General features: G+C 43.5%; 1 protein-coding gene across 2 annotated transcripts; it reads left to right on the top strand.

The window, feature by feature from the left end:
- Positions 1 to 4,492: 4,492 nt before the first annotated feature.
- On the top strand, positions 4,493 to 18,324 carry enc1 (ectodermal-neural cortex 1). 2 transcript variants are annotated; one of them, XM_062412703.1, is made up of 3 exons: positions 4,493 to 4,627; positions 10,538 to 12,353; positions 15,734 to 18,324. In XM_062412703.1, the coding sequence occupies exon 2, from the start codon at positions 10,544 to 10,546 to the stop codon at positions 12,317 to 12,319; it is 1,776 nt and encodes a 591-aa protein (XP_062268687.1). In that variant the 5' UTR covers positions 4,493 to 4,627; positions 10,538 to 10,543; the 3' UTR covers positions 12,320 to 12,353; positions 15,734 to 18,324. The 2 variants fall into 2 exon arrangements, with proteins under 2 accessions (XP_062268687.1, XP_062268686.1); XM_062412702.1 differs by lacking the exon at positions 4,493 to 4,627 and adding an exon at positions 4,685 to 4,814.
- Positions 18,325 to 18,865: the final 541 nt, after the last annotated feature.

Genomic DNA, 18,865 nt, shown 5'->3' with positions numbered 1-18,865 from the left:
TCGGAGGCGGGCGGGGCGGGACTTGATGCGGAAGTCAGTTCCGCGCAAACATTTAAAGGTGAAGTGCGTTAAACCAAAAATCAATGCCCACTCCTCTACTGACGAGAGGGGAGCTACGGTGGCCCTCGTGTGTCAAAACGCCCTTTTCTCTCCATTGTGCCATTCATTGCGACAGGAAACGTTACATTTTAAGTTGGCTTAAATGCATTGTTTAAGATAAGGCTCAATCCATCTTATTTAGATGGATTGATGACAGATACTTTATTGATGCAGAGGGAAATTTACTTTTTGAATGTTTGATTTGACTGATCAGTCGCCTCCCCCACCACATCTTTTTACAGATTTTCCACATATAATAAACAAGATTGACAATATTGTACACTCACCATTTCCCCTTGAACCCCCACCCACTACAATATCTGTACATTAATAATAGCAATTTTTATCAACGTTGCCAGAAACACCCCCCAACTAATAATAAAAAGAAAAGAACAAAAAGAAAATGAAGACAATCCGAAGCACACGAATACCAAGTACTGACAGTACACTACACATAAGTGATAAAAAACATACAAAAAAGAAAGTCTCTGCTTCTTCATATAACATGTTCATATCCACACCAAAGACTCTCTTTACATGATCTGTCAATCATCCTCTGGATTCCTGAGATTACTTACAACAATACATTTAAAATAGAAAGTGAAAGTCCTCAATACAACTTCGTGGTGACCTGCCTATCCCTGTTCTGTTAATAAAGGGTCAGGGTTAGGGGCTTAACCCTATAAGATAATATATGATAGCTATATAATAGTTCATTTTAATTTAGTTATTTATTTCCATTAGTAATTTAGCTTCAGTTAGTAAATGGTAATTCTACATTCTAAATTGAGCTTTCAACTAATTGATTGATAATTTAGAAGTTAAAATCATGTTATTCTGATTTAATGTTTTTTCACAGAACTCAAAGAGTTAAATTTGTAACTGAAGTATCTATAATATGCCTGTTATTCTTCTTCAGACATTATTAATTTATTTGTGTTTTTGTTTCCACAGCCGATTCTTACTCCTGCTTATTATCATTTTATTATTTTTGTAGCCTTTTAACTTGATGAACATAAAATTGAAATGAATACAAAAAATTAAAATTATGATGCAGTTACAATTGCTCAGTTTTCCTGCAGAAAATAAACTTTGAATAAGTTCATGAAAACCCCACTTAATAATTTAACACTTTTCTGATCATAACATAGGTAGAGAGGATCCCAGTGATGAGCCATTCTTTCCACTAGGTGTCTCTCACATCACATATATGAACGCCTTGCAATTTTTCTTCACAGGTAAACACACTTCTCTCAGGATCGGTGTGCTGCATTATCCTAAACATGAAGGAACAGTAAGTGCGTAACGTTTTTTTTCATAAACAGTTGATGGGGAAAGAAAAGAAAATGCAAGTATATAATAACCACTCATGCACTGGACTTAAAAACAAACATTGACATTTTCTCAAGGTTCTGCTAAAGAGTTGATATGATCAACAAAGTCTGCAGATGTGACTCACACATGATATCCAGGAAGGAAATGGAACTCATCGTTTCCAATTACCCCAACCAGGGGCTGCAGTGTCTTAATAATCATATTGGATCTACACTGTGTCTGTGGCATTAAGTGGTAGGTTTGCGCTTACTTGGTCAAATACTTTACGTTACTAAGAACATTATCCTAAGTGCTGTATTGAAGTTATTCACACTTTACTTGAGGATGTCGTGATTTAAATTGTGTGAAAAAAACAACAGACAGCTTTTTAAAAAACAAATGAAACCAGTGTTTCCGAACATTTTTGGCTTGTGACCCTTCATAAAAAAATCCCTCTAGTTTCCTCTCCTCCAATATTTGACACACATTCTTGCCAATGAATCATATAAATTCTAAAGCCGATAGAACAATTAAGTAAGAATAATAATGCTAACCTCATACTTTACTTGACGCATTAACAAAGTGTCAAATTTTTCTTGCGTACTTATTGATGTGTTCCTAGAATAAGTCAATAACCTTTTACACTTTTTTGCAAATGATACTTAAGATTAATTTGAATTGTGTAGTAAATTGGCATATGGCTTCACATCCATGACCAAGGTCTGGTGGCAGGTAATACATTTTTTTTTTATTTATGAAAACAAAATGTAGAACATTACAACCGATCATAAAACCATACTGAGAGATCTAATGTAATTTATTTTCTTAGATATATTCTTTGTTATTTTCTCTTATATTCTCTGTTGTATTTCCTGCTCAAATAAATTCACAAAACACAGGCCGATCTAAGAATTCTTATTCACAGAATAAACAAAGAACAAAGAATTTCCATCACAAAACTTGGCGACGAGGATGGGATTGGACGCGTGATCTGGACACCGAGGGAGGGACAGAAGGTCCCACTTGGAACATCTAATTCCTCCCAACGGGTGAGAAGCTGTCCTCCAGCGAAGCCCGGACTGCTGATCCAATCCAACGGGTCTTGTACTGTTGTGTGCAACAACAACAAGCGTAGTGTCATACGAGGAAAGAAACGCAGTAGGACAACCAACTAGATAATGGTAATGGCCTTTGTAAAAAAACTGACCATCAAGACAGCAAAACCCTAATTCTGCCACTTTTAATGAAACAAATGACTGAAACCTATCCAGGCAGCCTCATTCAAATGACTGAGTTGGTTCAAATGTGACTACCACGAAGAGGAAGTTGAAGTAAAAGACAACTTAAGAAGTTAAGGACAAATTTGACAAGAGAGAGACAAAAGTATCACAGTGGATTCAACAAAGAGGAAGAAGAAGACAGTGGATGGTCGTAATGCACCCTGATGTTGGTTGCATCCCCCCAATAAACAGAACGAAGAAGAAGAAGAGATTTTAAACGGTCATCACTTTTTCAAAGGGCTGTTTGAGGGTTACGACTTACTTTTAGGGTTAGGGTAAGGATATGGAAAGGGTTAGGCAATCAATTTTGATGGTTATGAGTGTCCTCACAAAGATGTAAGTAAAAGAAGGTGTGAATGTGTATTGGGGCAAAAACAAGTAACCCAAATCAACGTACTTTAAGGTGAAGACATGTTCCAAGGTTAGGCTACGTTTAGGTTCAGGACAGGCTAAGGAAAGTGTATGTGTGTGTAGCAGAATATATGGACAAGGCTGGGTTAAGGTTTTTTAAGGGTTTTGATAAAGATTGGGTTTAGGTTCAAATAGGCTACGTTTGATAGTTAGGCAAGTTGAACCTTTTGTTAGGGTTAGGTTTAGGCTCAGGTTAGCATTAGATAAAGGTTAGGGTAAATGTAAGGGATGGGCAAGTGTAACTATGGTTGGGGCATGGTTAAGGACGAGTTAGGTTGGAATTCCTAGGAGATTTTCGGAAATAGTGTTTGCCGGCAATGCGAAGCCAACAAGTGGACCCATCACTGCTCATGCAGCTTGCATGCCTCAGCATGTGGTTACATTTTGTGTGGGGTGCAAGTCAGGGTATGGCATAGGGTACATGATAGAGATTCGTTAATTTTCTCGTGCCCGCGCATCAGGACTGTTGCATAGGCTAATGCAGGTCACGTGAAAAAGGGTCCAAAGAATCGTATCCGGCAGAAGAATCATTGATCTGAAGACACGGTCGGGAGGTGAACCATTCGTTCATCTGCCGGCTACGAGTCTTGGGATCATTTTTCACGTGACCTGCATAGGCTCAGAAGAGGAAATAAAGGATTTGTTTACCTTGTTCACTTTCGCGTGACTAGGTCTAGCAAGACTTGAATGCTATTCGTTCACAAGTAGTAATTACAGGTTTTGTTATTTTAACTTTTCTGTACTTTCCTTACAGTTCAGTGCAGCGTAATTGTTTGCCGTGATAAGTAAATGATAGTGTGATAATAAATGACCATTTCAAATCATCCAAACTGTCATGATACATTATTTTAATGCAGGAATTTCATGCAGGAATTTCTTCCGAGATTCAAAGAACCAAGGCGGCAAAATGATCCGAACTTCCCATCACTAGTGTGTTGTGTGCGCGTGCGTGTAGGGGCTGGGGGGGCTGCATCGAAGACCCTCCTACCCCTGTCCCTTCACTCCTTCCCTTCCCTCCCCTCCCCCACCACGTTTCCTGCAAGAGGTGGCGGTCCTCCCCCAACAGTAAACACACCCATTGATGAGAGAGCGAGAGAGAGAGAGAGAGAGAGAGAGAGAGAGAGAGAGAGAGAGAGAGAGAGAGAGAGAGAGAGAGAGAGAGAGAGAGAGAGAGAGAGAGAGGTGGGGGGGACCAGAAGGAGGCGGAGGAGGACTGTCACCCAGCAGCTGAGTCCGGTCTCTGCACAACTGTGCCCGACCTTGGTAGCAGCAGCCTCGTCTCTCAGTGCGCGCGGAAGCCCCGATGCCCGCGAGTCTACCCGCACACGTGTGACCTGAAGTGCAGAGGAGAGCGGCCTCAGCCCGACCTAGTTTCCGGCTTTCCACGGGAACGAGCACGGACTTACCAGCCCACTCCCCCCCTACGCCCCCCGATCGCGGGGCTCGTATCGTGGCTTTTTTCACGGGTGGCATGTTCCGGGGACCCCGCGGGCGCTGTTGAACTCCTGCTCTCACCCGAAGAGGTACCTTCTTTTTCTTTTTTTACTAGCGATCAGCTCCCAGCGCTGGGCTGCTCCACACCCACACCGTGGTTTTCATGGAGCCGCTGCTGCATCCCTGACGATGGGAAACTAACAGAGACACAAGAGGGAGAGAGCGCGCAGCAGGACACAGGCGAACACACAAAAGATTGTTGTGATCATGTCAGGGGTATGTTATTGCGGCCACCTACCCAGCACACTGATTGTTTATGCGTGTATCTGTGTGAAATGTGCCCCCGGATCTCCTCCTCTCCTCCCGGGTGTCCTCTCCGGAGCGCCTCGCTCCTCCGAACTCATGCACGCCCGAGATGTTTTGAAGGCGACATCAGGTGTGACCGTGTCTCCCCTCTCTCCTCCATTATCCCCTGATAGCCAGTAGTTAGTGGGGCTGGTTTAAACCCAGTTTCCCCCGCGGACAGCTGGCGTGAGACTGAATCTCATTCGGTTCGATTTGAATGAAGATGGATGCAGACGATCAGATCGATAGTTGCTGCTCTGCTCTTGTTTTTGAATATCGCCCCCGCCCCCACCCCCTCCCTCCCCTTGAAAACGGCAGATGTATACACTTGGCCCATATAAGCCGGTTGTTTACTTTCGAAGTCCCCCCCCTCCTCCATCCCTCTCCCTGCAGCCCCACGGATGACTGTGAACACCTGGCAATGATTTTTATACAGAGGGCAGCCAGGCGAGGCCACAGCCAGTCCGCAGATCGTGCATGTGTCTGTTCTTCTTGTCATACACCGTGTTCTTTCTGGCGGTGTGGACATCTCTCACACACATCCACACACACTCCCGGGGCACGTTGGAGTGAACGTACTGGCTGGGGTGTTGTCACAGAAGCCGGGGCTGTGAAATCAATCATGGGCTAACTACCATGGGCACTGGTCGTTGGCCGTTACTTCTGGTTGGCCTCGGGGCTGGAATTAGTAATAATATTCGTTGGTGTATTGATCAGTGACACTCCATTGATACGTGCTTGTTTAGTCTGCGACCAGCAGCCAGCCACCTAAAGCTATTCGCACATGTGACAAAGAAAAGCAACGAGGGTCTGAAGCAGAGAGTGGGTAGCGCCTTTTCCCTTTTTGTGCTTGAAAACGACTGAAACCGTTTGTCAAAATATGTTATAATTTTTTCTGTCAGGCATTTAATGCATGCACATTTCAGTGCTTGTTGGTTTACGTGGCAAAATAATATTTTTTTCTGTTTTATTTTATATATTTCTTAAAATTATACATTACCAGGAATACGCCTTAGTAACCTCTCTTGACATTCATTATTACAACTGGAATCAAAGTGAATGCGAACGCTCATAAGGTAAATAATGATAGAGCAAGATGAGGCCAAAAATCAAACAGCCCCACTATCACATTATGAGTGCAACACGAGCAATAGGGTGAAGTCCAGTATGTGGAAAGTTCAAGTACAAGTTAGGTAATTGATAACCAAATTGTCATTCGATTTGAAAATGTTTTAAAATCAGACCTCAAAGGATCTTTTCAAGCAAAGTGAGGTAACCCAAATGTTGCGGATGTTACGTTCCCTCCAGTGGATACAGCTGAAAAAAAGTCATTGATTTATCCTTGGTTAGAGGTGAGATTAAAAATAATAATGTCAGTGGTAAGATCGCGACATTAAGCAAACAATTCAAATGTTTTTCTATAATAATAACATAACAACACGTCATTTTCAATATTCTTTCAAAGTTTGTAATTTTCAACTCCCTCGCTATGACTAAAAACTCAGCCAGTTGCTGACTGGTGCTGCAGGACTGCGCTGTCTGCTTCACTGCTTAAATCTGCAGACGTTGGTCAGGGTGGTTGCAAGAAATCCTCAGCAACAGAGAGCAGGCTGTCATCGGAGCTTCCATGTTGAGCTGCAAGTTATAAACTCTGGAGTGGGGACGTGATGCATATTATAATAAAATAATATATTGGCTACTACGTCAAACTAAGTCGGCGACAATTCCCTCCATAGCTTTTGTGTTTTGACTTAGGATGTTAGCACTTGCTGTAACCCGTTTTCTCAGTCCCGGTCACATTAACAGCAGTGACTGTTCTAAACCTGCCCGTGAGCGTGGCCTGTGATAATGCTGCGGAGCAGAACTAGTCCTGCTTAAACTGTCACTTTTTATTGTTTGTGTGCTGAACAGAGCCTTTAACTAAACCGTCAATGATGCAGACGGAAGTAAGAAAACTGGTTTTAAATAGATGCTTTTATTTTTTCACACGTTGCCTTTAGGCTATTCCAGAGGACTGTCGACACAATCTTCAGACCCAAGTTCACAACTTTTTTTAATTAAAGCATGACATGACTGAGATCCGCACCGGTTGCGTGGTCAGTCCATCTGTGTCTGTACCAGTCCTACATGATGGTTTGACCCAGTTACCGACCACTGATGTGGTTTATTTGAGGATGCAGAAGAAGCACACTTCCCTGCAATAGAACAAGAAGAACAATAGAATTAAATATGGCATACATGTACAGATAGGTAAAGTATAAATATTTTTACCAGAATATATAGGTGTGAGAAAGTAGTGAAACATCTGTAAGAAAAAAATGTTGCTAACAAGCTTATTTATAACATAGGACAGAGTCACATTTAAATTACAAATGGATGAACGAAAGGTTTTCATGACCTGCAGGCCTACTTGTTTCCCAGGCTTTATAATTTGAAATGCAAATGGTGTAAGAATGTGGCTTTCTGCTCTTCTCCTTCTCTAGCTCTCCCGCACTCACTGCATGTATGAGTGCGCTCATTTAACTCTGGTTAAGAGTTTGTTGGTTGTTTAATAAAATGCAAAACTTGGATTATGTAGGCAGTTCACCTCTGGTTACTGTGTGGGGGCGGTATGTAATCGAATGGGACAGTGGCAGCGGGATAATACAGCAATGTGTGAACTCAAATTATCATGTTTTAGGCCATGAGGTAATAAATGAAAAATATGAGGTATTATAAAAGGTGGGGTTGATGAATAGAAGCTGTGTCAAAAAAAAAGAAACTCCTGATTCTCTGTTTTTCGGAGACTTGGCTTCAGAGTTTTCTCGCAGTTTGCCTTTCACGCATGCACAGCGGGAGGTTTGCTTAAAAGTCAGACACATATCTCAGAAAGATAAGAAGGAAACTTGGAAGGACAGCAATTTTCAGCAACAACAGCGCAGCAGCAGTGACTTTTACTCACTGCAGGAAAGTCTTTGGTTCTCAGTCTTATCACTGTTTTCCCCCATGAGACGAAAATGACCACATTCTTAATAAGGACAACTGCCGTGCATCAAATTATTCTATTCGATCATGTGCAACAGCTCCTGCACCGCTGAAGGGGACACTTATTAACATGCTAATCATTGGGATACGCAAACCCTTGCAAGATCACTGGCTTATTTATTTGGGTCAATTGCTTAAATCATCCCATTTAGAACTTCCAGAATTCATGAGCTCCAGTCTTAGTTGTGGGTGTGTGTATGTGCGTGTGAAATGTGACATGTGTAGCAGGTGAGCGTTATAGTTGCGCCAGAGGCTATGAGATGACAGGTTATTAGTATTGTCACTGGAATGCAATAAATCCTGCATTTCATTAAGTTGCGATGACTTATATTCTCCCTCTTATTATTATTGTCAAATATAACTGGAAAGCTGTTGGTACATATAGCTTTTCCAAGTCTTAATTTAAGCTAACAGGCTGCCGGCTGTTGTTTTATATTCAGCATGCATGAGAGTGGGATCCATCTTCTAATCACACCAAGGGCAAGAGAGTGATAAATAAGAGTCAAACTATTCATCGGAAGCCGCTTTATTGGCTCGCGTCTCTTGAATTCAATTGGACAGATTTATTTCATGACATAACCACAGGATGTGCTTTTTTTATCGTTATGGTTCTTAATAAAATTGAAATCGGGCATCTAACATCCTCAGTATCTTTCTCTACTTGCACTATTCAGCCTCACCTTAAAGGCATAAAAGGTACGAATGCATGGAATGATAGTTTGGCTGTTGTTGTTCCAGCAGTATGCTGGCAGTGTAGGTCGTCCCGGGGCATAATCGATGTCTGGATACAAAGAGCTGAATGGGGGAACAGGTCGCTAAGGATGTTGTGCTACATGTCATACCTCTAGTTTCTAATGCCAGCAGATTTAAAATCCTACACAGGGCAGAAATATGCAGGCTTGAGAGGTTCTGTGTAAATGAGCAAAGCATTCTGAGCTCCTGCTTTCAGACATGCCCTGAACTGGGCCTGATGGTGAGAACGCAAATGTCTGAGTCCGGAGTGTCTCCTTCCAGATCCCTAGTAAAATGCACAGTGACAGAGTGGGTTTATAACAAGTGACGGATGCATAACACAACCCAAATGAACAGAACACAAATATCTCAAGATGAAAAAGAGATGCCCGGCCCAACTCTCTGGAGTTTATGTCTGAAAGCAGCTTCAACGTGAGACTGTGTAAGCAGGAGCTACATTTTGTAATAAACGCTTGAGAGCTTTGTTATTAGCTCAGATACATTATTTTGCATGCGACAGGTTTGTGAGGCAGCAGTAACACAACAGCCAACCTGAGTGTTGTGGAGGAAAAACACAAAGTTGCTTTGCTTTGGTTTCAACTTAAACAGTAATTTGATCATGTTCGTTGGACTTATGCCGAGTAACAATGCAGCTCCGTTGAAGCCAAAGGTGCAAGGGACGCCTGATTGTGTGTTCACGTGACAGCATTCTGAGGATTCTGTAGCAGATGATGCAACTGGTGGAAAATGGAAAGTGTGCTCCGCAGCTGGGTGTATGACACCTCTGAATGGTTGAACTCTGGAAGTGTTGAAGGGAAATTCTTTCTTTTGAGTGTCCACAGTAAAATTGTGGTTCGACTTGACCTTGTCAGTTAGAATGGATGACGAAGGATGTTTTCCTGTAAACAACCTTGCCTTGAACATTATTCGTCAGACGTCAGCTTGCAGAATTAGATGAGTATAATCCATTCTGAAGGTTTACTCTTAAGATTTAGGAATCTTCTTTCACTGCTCAAATAATTTCCCCAAAACTATAGAGGGTTAGGGTGAGACCTTTAAACGTCTGCTTGAAGAATCTGTCAGTTGTGGATTTAATAGGTCAGACAGCGACTCAGTATTTCTGGAAACACACGGCCGCAGGCACTTGACATGTCTTGAAATTGGGTGGGATGAAAGTGAGCCCCGAGCGAGGACAGGGCAAGGACTGTGAGGATTGGAGCTGTGACTTTGGAGGAGGAGTAAATTCTGTGCATTTCTCAGAAGCTTAAAAGAAATCCTGCTCTCCCTTTTTTACCTCTTTTTTATAAAAATCATGGCATCTCAACTAGAGGGGGATTAGTACTGGTAAGAGAGGACAGTGGAAAAGCCTCCTGCTCTCTGAAGGGAAGACAATTGTTATCTGCTTGACCTTCACAACTACCAGATACATGCTGCTCATACTTTTAATCATCAAATGTCTTTCTATTTCTTAGAAAGGAACATGCTAAAGGTCAACGTGCAATATCCCCTGCTGAGGATGCAATGTAATAATGCAGCCCTAAATAAAACTAAAATCTACAGCAAAATCTGCTGTTTACACTTAAACTTTAAATCAAGTTTCACAAATAAACTAACTTGAGTATCAGTCTTTTACGTTCTACCAACAGGGGAGATCTTGGTTGAATTTGTTTAGATATCTAATCATACAAGATAAATTGTTATGACAAAATGATTTCCATAACCAAACTCCTTGACTATATTATTACTGAAAACCTGCTTTCTCTTCAAAAGAATATCATTTTGATGCTAGTAAAAAGTTCAAACTTCTAAATGTTCTACAGCAAGCAGACACGTTATGATAATTTACTCAAAATAGTAATTGCATTAAAGAAAGATTTTTCTTGTCTTTTCTCTCCCAGGATTCAATGAAAATGTCTGTGTGCGTCCATGAGAACCGGAAATCAAGAGCCAGCACCGGCTCTATGAACATCTACCTGTTCCACAAGTCTTCCTATGCCGATAGTGTCCTCATGCACCTCAACTCACTGCGGCAGCAAAGGCTTTTCACAGACGTCCTGCTTCATGCCGGCAGCCGCTCCTTCCCCTGCCATCGTGCAGTGCTGGCTGCCTGCAGCCGCTACTTTGAGGCCATGTTCAGTGGTGGGCTGATGGAGAGCCAGGCCAGCGAAGTCAACTTCCATGACTCCATCCACCCGGAGGTTTTAGAACTTCTGCTGGATTATGCATACTCATCACGTGTAGTCATCAACGAGGAGAACGCAGAGTCACTTCTGGAAGCAGGGGACATGTTGGAATTTCAGGACATCCGAGACGCCTGTGCTGAATTCCTAGAGAGAAACCTTCATCCGACTAACTGTCTTGGCATGTTGTTACTCTCTGATGCCCACCAGTGTACCAAGCTGTCAGAGCTCTCCTGGGGCATGTGCCTCAGCAACTTCCCAGCTATTTGCAAGACAGAGGACTTCCTCCAATTGCCCAAAGACATGGTGGTGCAGCTTTTGTCACACGAGGAGCTAGAGACCGAAGATGAGAGACTTGTTTATGAAGCTGCTCTTAACTGGATCAACTATGATGTGGAAAAGAGGCACTGCCACCTACCGGAGCTTCTGAGAACGGTCCGCCTCGCCCTGCTGCCGGCCATCTTTCTGATGGAGAATGTCTCCACAGAAGAGTTGATCAACGCCCAGGCCAAGAGCAGGGAACTGGTGGATGAAGCTATCCGCTGTAAGCTGAAAATCCTGCAGAATGATGGTGTCGTAAACAGCCCCTGTGCTCGACCAAGAAAAACCAGCCATGCTCTCTTTCTTCTCGGAGGGTCGACTTTCATGTGTGACAAGTTGTACCTGGTAGACCAGAAGGCCAAAGAGATCATCCCCAAAGCTGACATCCCAAGCCCCAGGAAGGAGTTCAGTGCCTGCGCCATCGGCTGTAAGGTGTACATCACCGGCGGGAGAGGCTCGGAGAACGGTGTGTCTAAAGATGTATGGGTCTACGACACTGTCCAAGAGGAGTGGTCCAAAGCAGCTCCAATGCTCATCGCTAGGTTTGGCCATGGTTCTGCAGAGTTAAAACATTGCCTCTATGTAGTAGGGGGCCACACTGCAGCAACGGGCTGCCTCCCGGCTTCTCCGTCCGTGTCACTCAAACAGGTGGAGCAATTCGACCCAGTGGCGAACAAGTGGACCATGGTGGCTCCCCTGAGAGAAGGCGTGAGCAATGCAGCGGTGGTCAGCGTCAAACTCAAGCTGTTTGCCTTCGGAGGAACCAGCGTTACCCACGACAAGCTGCCCAAGGTGCAGTGCTACGATCCGCAGGAGAATCGATGGACAGTGCCCGCATCTTGCCCTCAACCCTGGCGCTACACAGCTGCCGCCGTGCTGGGAAACCAGATCTTCGTCATGGGCGGGGATACAGAGTTTTCAGCATGCTCGGCGTATAAATTCAGCTGCGACACCTACCAGTGGACTAAAGTGGGCGATGTGACAGCCAAGCGGATGAGCTGCCAGGCTGTAGCATCAGGGAACAAACTCTATGTGGTGGGTGGGTACTTTGGCACACAACGGTGCAAAACTCTGGACTGCTATGACCCCACACTGGATGCTTGGAACAGCATCACTACTGTGCCGTACTCGCTCATCCCCACTGCCTTCGTCAGCACCTGGAAACATCTGCCTGCATGAGCCCCACACCCTCGACCTGCACCCTTTTCATAAGGTATGTCTGATCTCTCATGTCTCTTTGTCTGCATTCTACTGCAAGTGAAAAAATTATATAAGCCCTTTGCTCTAGTGCTTGAACATTTTAATAGTCTGGGTATGTGGTTCTTCAAAGAAGTGAGATTGTTTCATTTGATGCTACTAACTAAATGTGTTTTTGAAAATGTAAGTTAAACGATCTGTACAACAATGATTCAGTAGCAATTTTTTTATAACTAATCTCATGGATTTTTGGATTGGTGCATTAAGTAGGCGGATACTAGGATCATAAGTATCTACTGTGTATTTTCGGGGGGCAGAGATTATTATATTCTGGTTGATATCCCCTTTTTCACACTATCACCTTAAACATCAAATATCAGAATCACAGAGATATATATTGATTTTAAGGTCAATACATTTTACTTTCAAAGTGTTCTATTTGAGCTGTGAGTAGCCTTCACACAAGAATAAGTCGTTATAGATTATTCCTACAGATGAACACAAATACAACAAAAATAAAGTTAAATGGAGAAAAATGAGGGTGAATAAGAACAAAAATAAACAAATAAAATATTCCTGAACTGCAATTTATATATGCACATCACCCAACATATTTTAAATGCTGATACTTGCAATCCAGGCATTGATATCCAATTGTTGGTCCTTTGGGTAGGTAGTGTTTTCTCAGGAGAAGAGTGGAGGGAAATGTAGCAGAGGGAGGGTGGACGGCTGGGGGATTGATAGGGGCTTGTGTGTGTTAGTTAAGTGAGTTATGTCGCTATGGGGATGGGCTGAAGGACAGAGGAGGTAATTGAAAGAGAATGGGATACTTTTATTGCTCCTGTGGGGGAAATCGTTCTAAGAGGCAAAAGGGGGTCTGCCAATTAGACAAGCCCCACACCAGCAGGCTACAACACCCTGGCGAGGCTAATCCACTCTCAGGCACCTTCCTTTGTTGCGGGGCTTGGTCTTTGCGTTGGGGCGTGAGGGAAGCAGCCAGCGACTCACGCAGTGTCGGAAAACATTCATCATCAGATCCAAGTGGAGGTGACTGGGAGAAGTGTCAAAAAAGGAAATGAGGAGCCCCCCCCTCCACCGCCGCCAAAGCCCAGTCAGACCCCCGTCCTCCTTGATAGTCACGGTCTCCCTCTAAAGATTTACGGTTAAAGTCTGCAGTCTCTTCTGGCTCCATCGATGTCTTCTTGGCCTCATTCTAACCCCGCTCCCCTGCTATGATGATGAGTGGTGCAGGCGTATGTAGAACGTGTGTAGTCATCTGGCAAACCTGATCGTCCTGCGTGCTGCAGGAAGATCACATCACATCACACAAACCTTACACCCTAATCCCATGCTCTCAAACATAAAACAGGCAGACAGTCCCCGTTTATTCCTCTGTATTTGTGGAAACGGTTGGTAGCCCTCAGCTCTAGAGTGACTCCCCACTGTCCAGCACTCTCCTATTGGATTCAGCCAGGAAGCAGCTCAGAGCAGCTTCACTGCTCCGATACCTCGATGTCCTTCCTCCCTACAGGATGAAATATTTTTTGAAGACTTATCATTCCCTTTCTTTTCACCGGCTCATCTCTGAAAAGGAGAGACTACACTGAAGGTTTGAACCATCTCTAAGCCAGTGCAACACAGGGCTCAGTGAAGGATATAATCCTGCCACTAATTTAATATGGAATTTGTTTTTTGTGCGTCTGCCGGTCATGGCAACTGACGGTCTACTCAGTGAACGCGCTGAAAAGACAGAATGTGGAGGAATGGAAAAGTAGGCTGACTGTTTAGGAATGAAAGGGGGAAAGGAAGTATGTTAGACCTCACAGAAGGAGACTGTAACTGCGAGAGAAAAAGTTCTAGATTTCTCCCAGGGGAACAATTCCAAACGTCTCTTTTGTTTGCTTGGAAAGCTTTTAGCTGGGGCTAGTGGTGCGGACAATTCAAATAACACATTAATTTTGACTGACCGTATTAATGTTAATATTGTAGCATTACTGTAAGGACAGTACTGTTTTAGGTTAATTTTTTTTATTGCACAAAAAAAGCTATAAAGGTAAATCTTCCACGACATCGACCACTTCACTTCAACAGGACGGTATAATGAATTGAACTCAAATGCCAAAAAAACGTCACATTGAATCTCTATTACAACTCTACAATTAGAATTTAAAGCTCACTGCATCTTGCCTCATAACACCATACTGATATATGGCCTGACATTTGCCAAATAGTCCAGGGATAAGAACCAAGTGAATTAATGCAGCGCCACCACAAACGAGTCAGTCTCTACACACACTGAGCTGAAGAAACCTGATCGGCCTCCTGGCACTTTAAATGCCTGTTAAAATAAATGAATGGTGTATGCAGAGCTGGCAAAAGTAATCACACTCTTACTTGTGTAAAAAAAGAAAGTACTGAAAGTACTGATTCAACTCCTTTACTCAAGTAAAAGTAAGAAAGTAGTGGCCCAAAATGTACGAAAGACATTTGTAACTTAGTATTTTTAACTTCAATAATACATGCCCCTTTTGATGACTCGGCACAACTAAAACATTTCTAGGCGGACACAATAGGATAGTTTTCCTCTTTTGTAAACAGCCTGCACAGTGCTGGTACAGAGAAAAAGGAAAAAAACAAGTTTTACAGCAAGACAAATTTCAGACCGAATAATAAAGACTGAACTGAACCAACGTCCTGCACAAGCACCTGGATCATTGTTTACAGGGAATAATGGATGGGGAATGTGCCGCCGTTTGATTAAGTCCCTGCCCTTTGTACACACCGCCCCTCGCCACTGCCGATTGGATGGTTTAGGGAGGTCATTTTGTTAGAGATAAGTGCAAGAGCAATTGTTGTTTTTAATGCACCAGTGAAGAAGAACCTTCACCCGGATAGAAAGGCTTGTTGCGAACAGACTGTACAGAGTTGAACAATTTACCCGATCTGTTCGAGAGACAGGATGTAATAGAGTAACTTGGATATAAAGTTATGTGATGCTCATGGTGTTAAATCCTTGTTCCTACCTAATCAGGGAGGAAATATCAAAAATTTAGCCGGTGATTGTTGAGTGTTATTGCATTTTGGGTCTGTGTTGGATTGAGAAGTTCATACAATGCAGCCCAAAACAGTATCAAATGGGAAACTATTACCTAGGGTTGGATTTCACCGTCCAGGCACCCTCGGTAAATCCCCCACTTTGAAAAAGGAAAAACACAGAATAATTAAGAATTTCATTAACGTTGAGTGATAACCCAGGAGCTTTATGCCCTAGCGTTTTTTCCTCCTTCATTTTCTTTCTCTTTTTTTTTTACTTCCATTGTTCTTCGAATAATTATAAAGTCATCTTCATACGTCATATGAGCCTGTTTAACGAGTCGTTCTTTTTCTCTCCCGCAGATTTCCCTGTTTTGCATCATCTTCTGGACTCCAACTGTGAAGAAGCACACGTTCTCATCCTCTCAAAGAGACATTGAGCGGTGATGTACAGACGGCCACATTCATTTTACCGTTGCGAAGAGGCCGAAGCGGAGACGCGTAAAGCCGGACGCTTCGCCAGAATGATGTCACCTCCTGTTGCGGGGAAGGAAGAGGAGACGCACAGAGACAGTTATTCACGCAAACAAACCAAACAAACCGCTGCTTGTAATTTGAGGATCACCTTTGTCCACATCCAGCATATCAGGCTTTCATGCTGCCACATGAGGACTGCAAGCATACGACACAAACTGCGTCTTTCCCTTTCAGACATGGCAGGCTTGTGTGGCTCTGTGTTGAGGTTTTTCTCTATGATAAAAAAAAAAAACAGAAAAAAGAAAATAAACACTCATAGCATGATGAATGTTCTGTTTAGATCGAGGGAAGGAGAACGCAGCGATGGGTGTGCGGAGGAACAGAAAGCAACTAGGTTTGACTGAATAACGTTGATTTGTAAAATGCACAATGAAGGAGTAAACCTTCCCTTTCTTTCCTCTGATAAGCTCTTTTATTTTACCCTTTGTATGCATTTCTTTTTTTGTTTGGTTTTCAAAGGCGTGCTTCTAACGGCTCACACACAAAAAACAAACCTCTCAGTGTTCCTCCCATGAAGGCTCTGGCAGTCCGCTGTCACTGCCAGTTGCGAGGTGTTGACGGCCAACACCAGTTGAGGAGGACGGAGGGGGTCTGTGCGTGGCCATGGGGGCGGGGAAGGGCGGGAACGGGGACGGGGGGGGTCAATGTGCCTTGAGGGTCATGACCGTACATGTTTGCTGTTTTGCGGCTACACACTAACGCCCGCTGAGTGCCGGTAAACAGACCCACTGTAACAATTCAGTGTTGTCATATTCAGCTGTACACTCAATGCTGTAAAAGAGCGGCTGCGCTACTTCAGATTAAAAGCAGTGGCTTGCTTGCTGAGTCATAGATAAAGCCTTTTTAGAGCATGTCCACTCGGTGTGATTCAGTGCAACTGGCATGACCTCTTCTCTATGGTCACCGGAATCTTGTCACCTTAACCTAAACTGAGAATAGAATCGGTTTCTTCTTTTCAAACTTGCTGCAATGTAGTCTTAATTTATATGACGATGTTTACTCTGTTATGTTCATATGTTTTAATCCTATTTATTTCCTCTCTGCCTGCATTCATATGTGAAACTATGTTTGGGTTGTGTCGTGCATGGCCACGTGTTGTGTCTTTATTTGACCTCAGTTGGGCTGCATTTTGCACAGGTCAGTCTTTTGCAGGATCAACTTGGTCTTTTGAAAGAGGGCAGGGGTGCAACTTGTCAGAGTGCGGACGGAAGAGGAAGAATGGCTCTGATTACTGATGACGTAAAGCAGTTTATGCTTCAGCTTGGAAAGGAAGATTCAATTAGGTTGAAAGACGCAATCATTTTTACTTTACATAGACTCTCTTTAGGCTCTGACCTGGGTCCAAACCTAATTTCCCCGTTGGGGCTCAAATTGTACCAAAACAGAAAAGAAGTTATGAGCCATAAGGCAGCTGGACCAGCGCGGTGTGTGTGATCCAGTGACTATCAGGGACATCACAGAGTCCTGACATGGTTAAGAATGCGATGGCCTGTGCAGCTGTCCTTCGAGACATCTGGCGTACTGTCACATGTGCTAACTTGGCTCTTTGGGGTTTAAATCCACAGTATTCTTCACCATTAAGGGGAGAGAGAGAATCCAGCAAACTTTGCATTGATAAGGGCAGACACCGCAGTGCTTTTCATCATAGTGTTAATGATGCACACACAAAAGAAAAAGAAAAATCCCTGCAAGTTCTTCAAGAACAAACAGTGAGAATGTCCTTAAACACGTGCTTATCAAATGCTTGGTATCTCTCATGTGGGTTTTTGTCTGTGTGTCCGTCTATGTGACATGAATATTGACATTTTACAATTGGATATAAATGGACTCATTGAATTTCAATGTAAGAGCGTCCTTCCTCATGGATTCATGGATAAATTCAGATCGGTGGCGATCATCCGGGGAAACAGCCCTGTAAATTCCTGCCCCCCCTCTTTCTTAAGCCGCCCAAAAGTCCATCCTTTTATCTGCAGGCTCTGGACTTCACAGATACCCTCGTGGCTCCCTAATGTTCACCTCCTCCGGCCATTGAACACAGATCCTCTGGCCCCCACCAATCAGATAAGGGCATTTCCTTCCCATAGAGCACAAGTTACCCTGACAACAGCGAGTAATGAATGCCCCTTCAATTCGCTCCTAATTGCTGAGTGGCGTTTCCCCTTTCCACTCTTGCCCTCCTCTAATTCTCTGTTATCTCTGGAAATCCAGCCGGCTCGGAGTGGGGCACAGCATCCTCCTTCACATCGTGATGTAAATTCGACAGCGACCCTGTCAGTGTGCATCGGTTTTGCTTTTTTCTTTTGTCATGTAAGAGTTTATTTTCTATTTTTATGACATTATTTTGTACATGTGATTTTTTTCACAATGTGAAATTCATGGCTAATAAACATAAGAGTTTTTTCCTCTTGACTGTAAAACTCTCTGCCTCTTTGTTTCTGATTCTGAGATAATTTGTCTTCCTTAATGTGATTGTGCGGATTTAGCAGGGGAAAGCAGCTTCAGCCCGGCGTATGGGTGCGTTCTCATCACTGCATGTTTCACATATTTAGGCGGCTTTGGAGTGAATGCAGCAGCCAGAGAGTCCAGAGGTATTTCAGGCAGTATATCATCCGCACAGCTTTTGTTCTGTGGAGGCGGGACTGAAATCATCTTATCTGTGCCTCTGGCTCCGAGGCTTCCTGCACACGAACAGGCAACCCACAGCCAGATACTTTCCCTTTCTCTGTCAAGTCACCTTGGCAACGGCAACCTTTATCTGGAAAACTGTGGGGGCTGGAGGAGAACATGAAATCTTAAAAAGGCACCTCTCGCTGTTCTCCTCCTCCCTCCCCCCTTGGCCTGCCTCCCCTCTCACTTCCTACGCCCCCCTCTCACCCTTTTCATCAGTGAAATGCATTGCGAAGCGACTCAGCGGTGGTGGAGCCCCCCCCCCCCCCTCTTGGTTTTGCAACAGTTCTA

Source organism: Platichthys flesus, chromosome 19 (assembly GCF_949316205.1).
Source record: "Platichthys flesus chromosome 19, fPlaFle2.1, whole genome shotgun sequence".
NCBI classification, from domain to species: Eukaryota; Metazoa; Chordata; class Actinopteri; order Pleuronectiformes; family Pleuronectidae; genus Platichthys; species Platichthys flesus.
The sequence above is the reverse complement of the archived record's forward strand: the minus strand, read 5'-3'. Positions and strand labels throughout refer to the sequence as shown.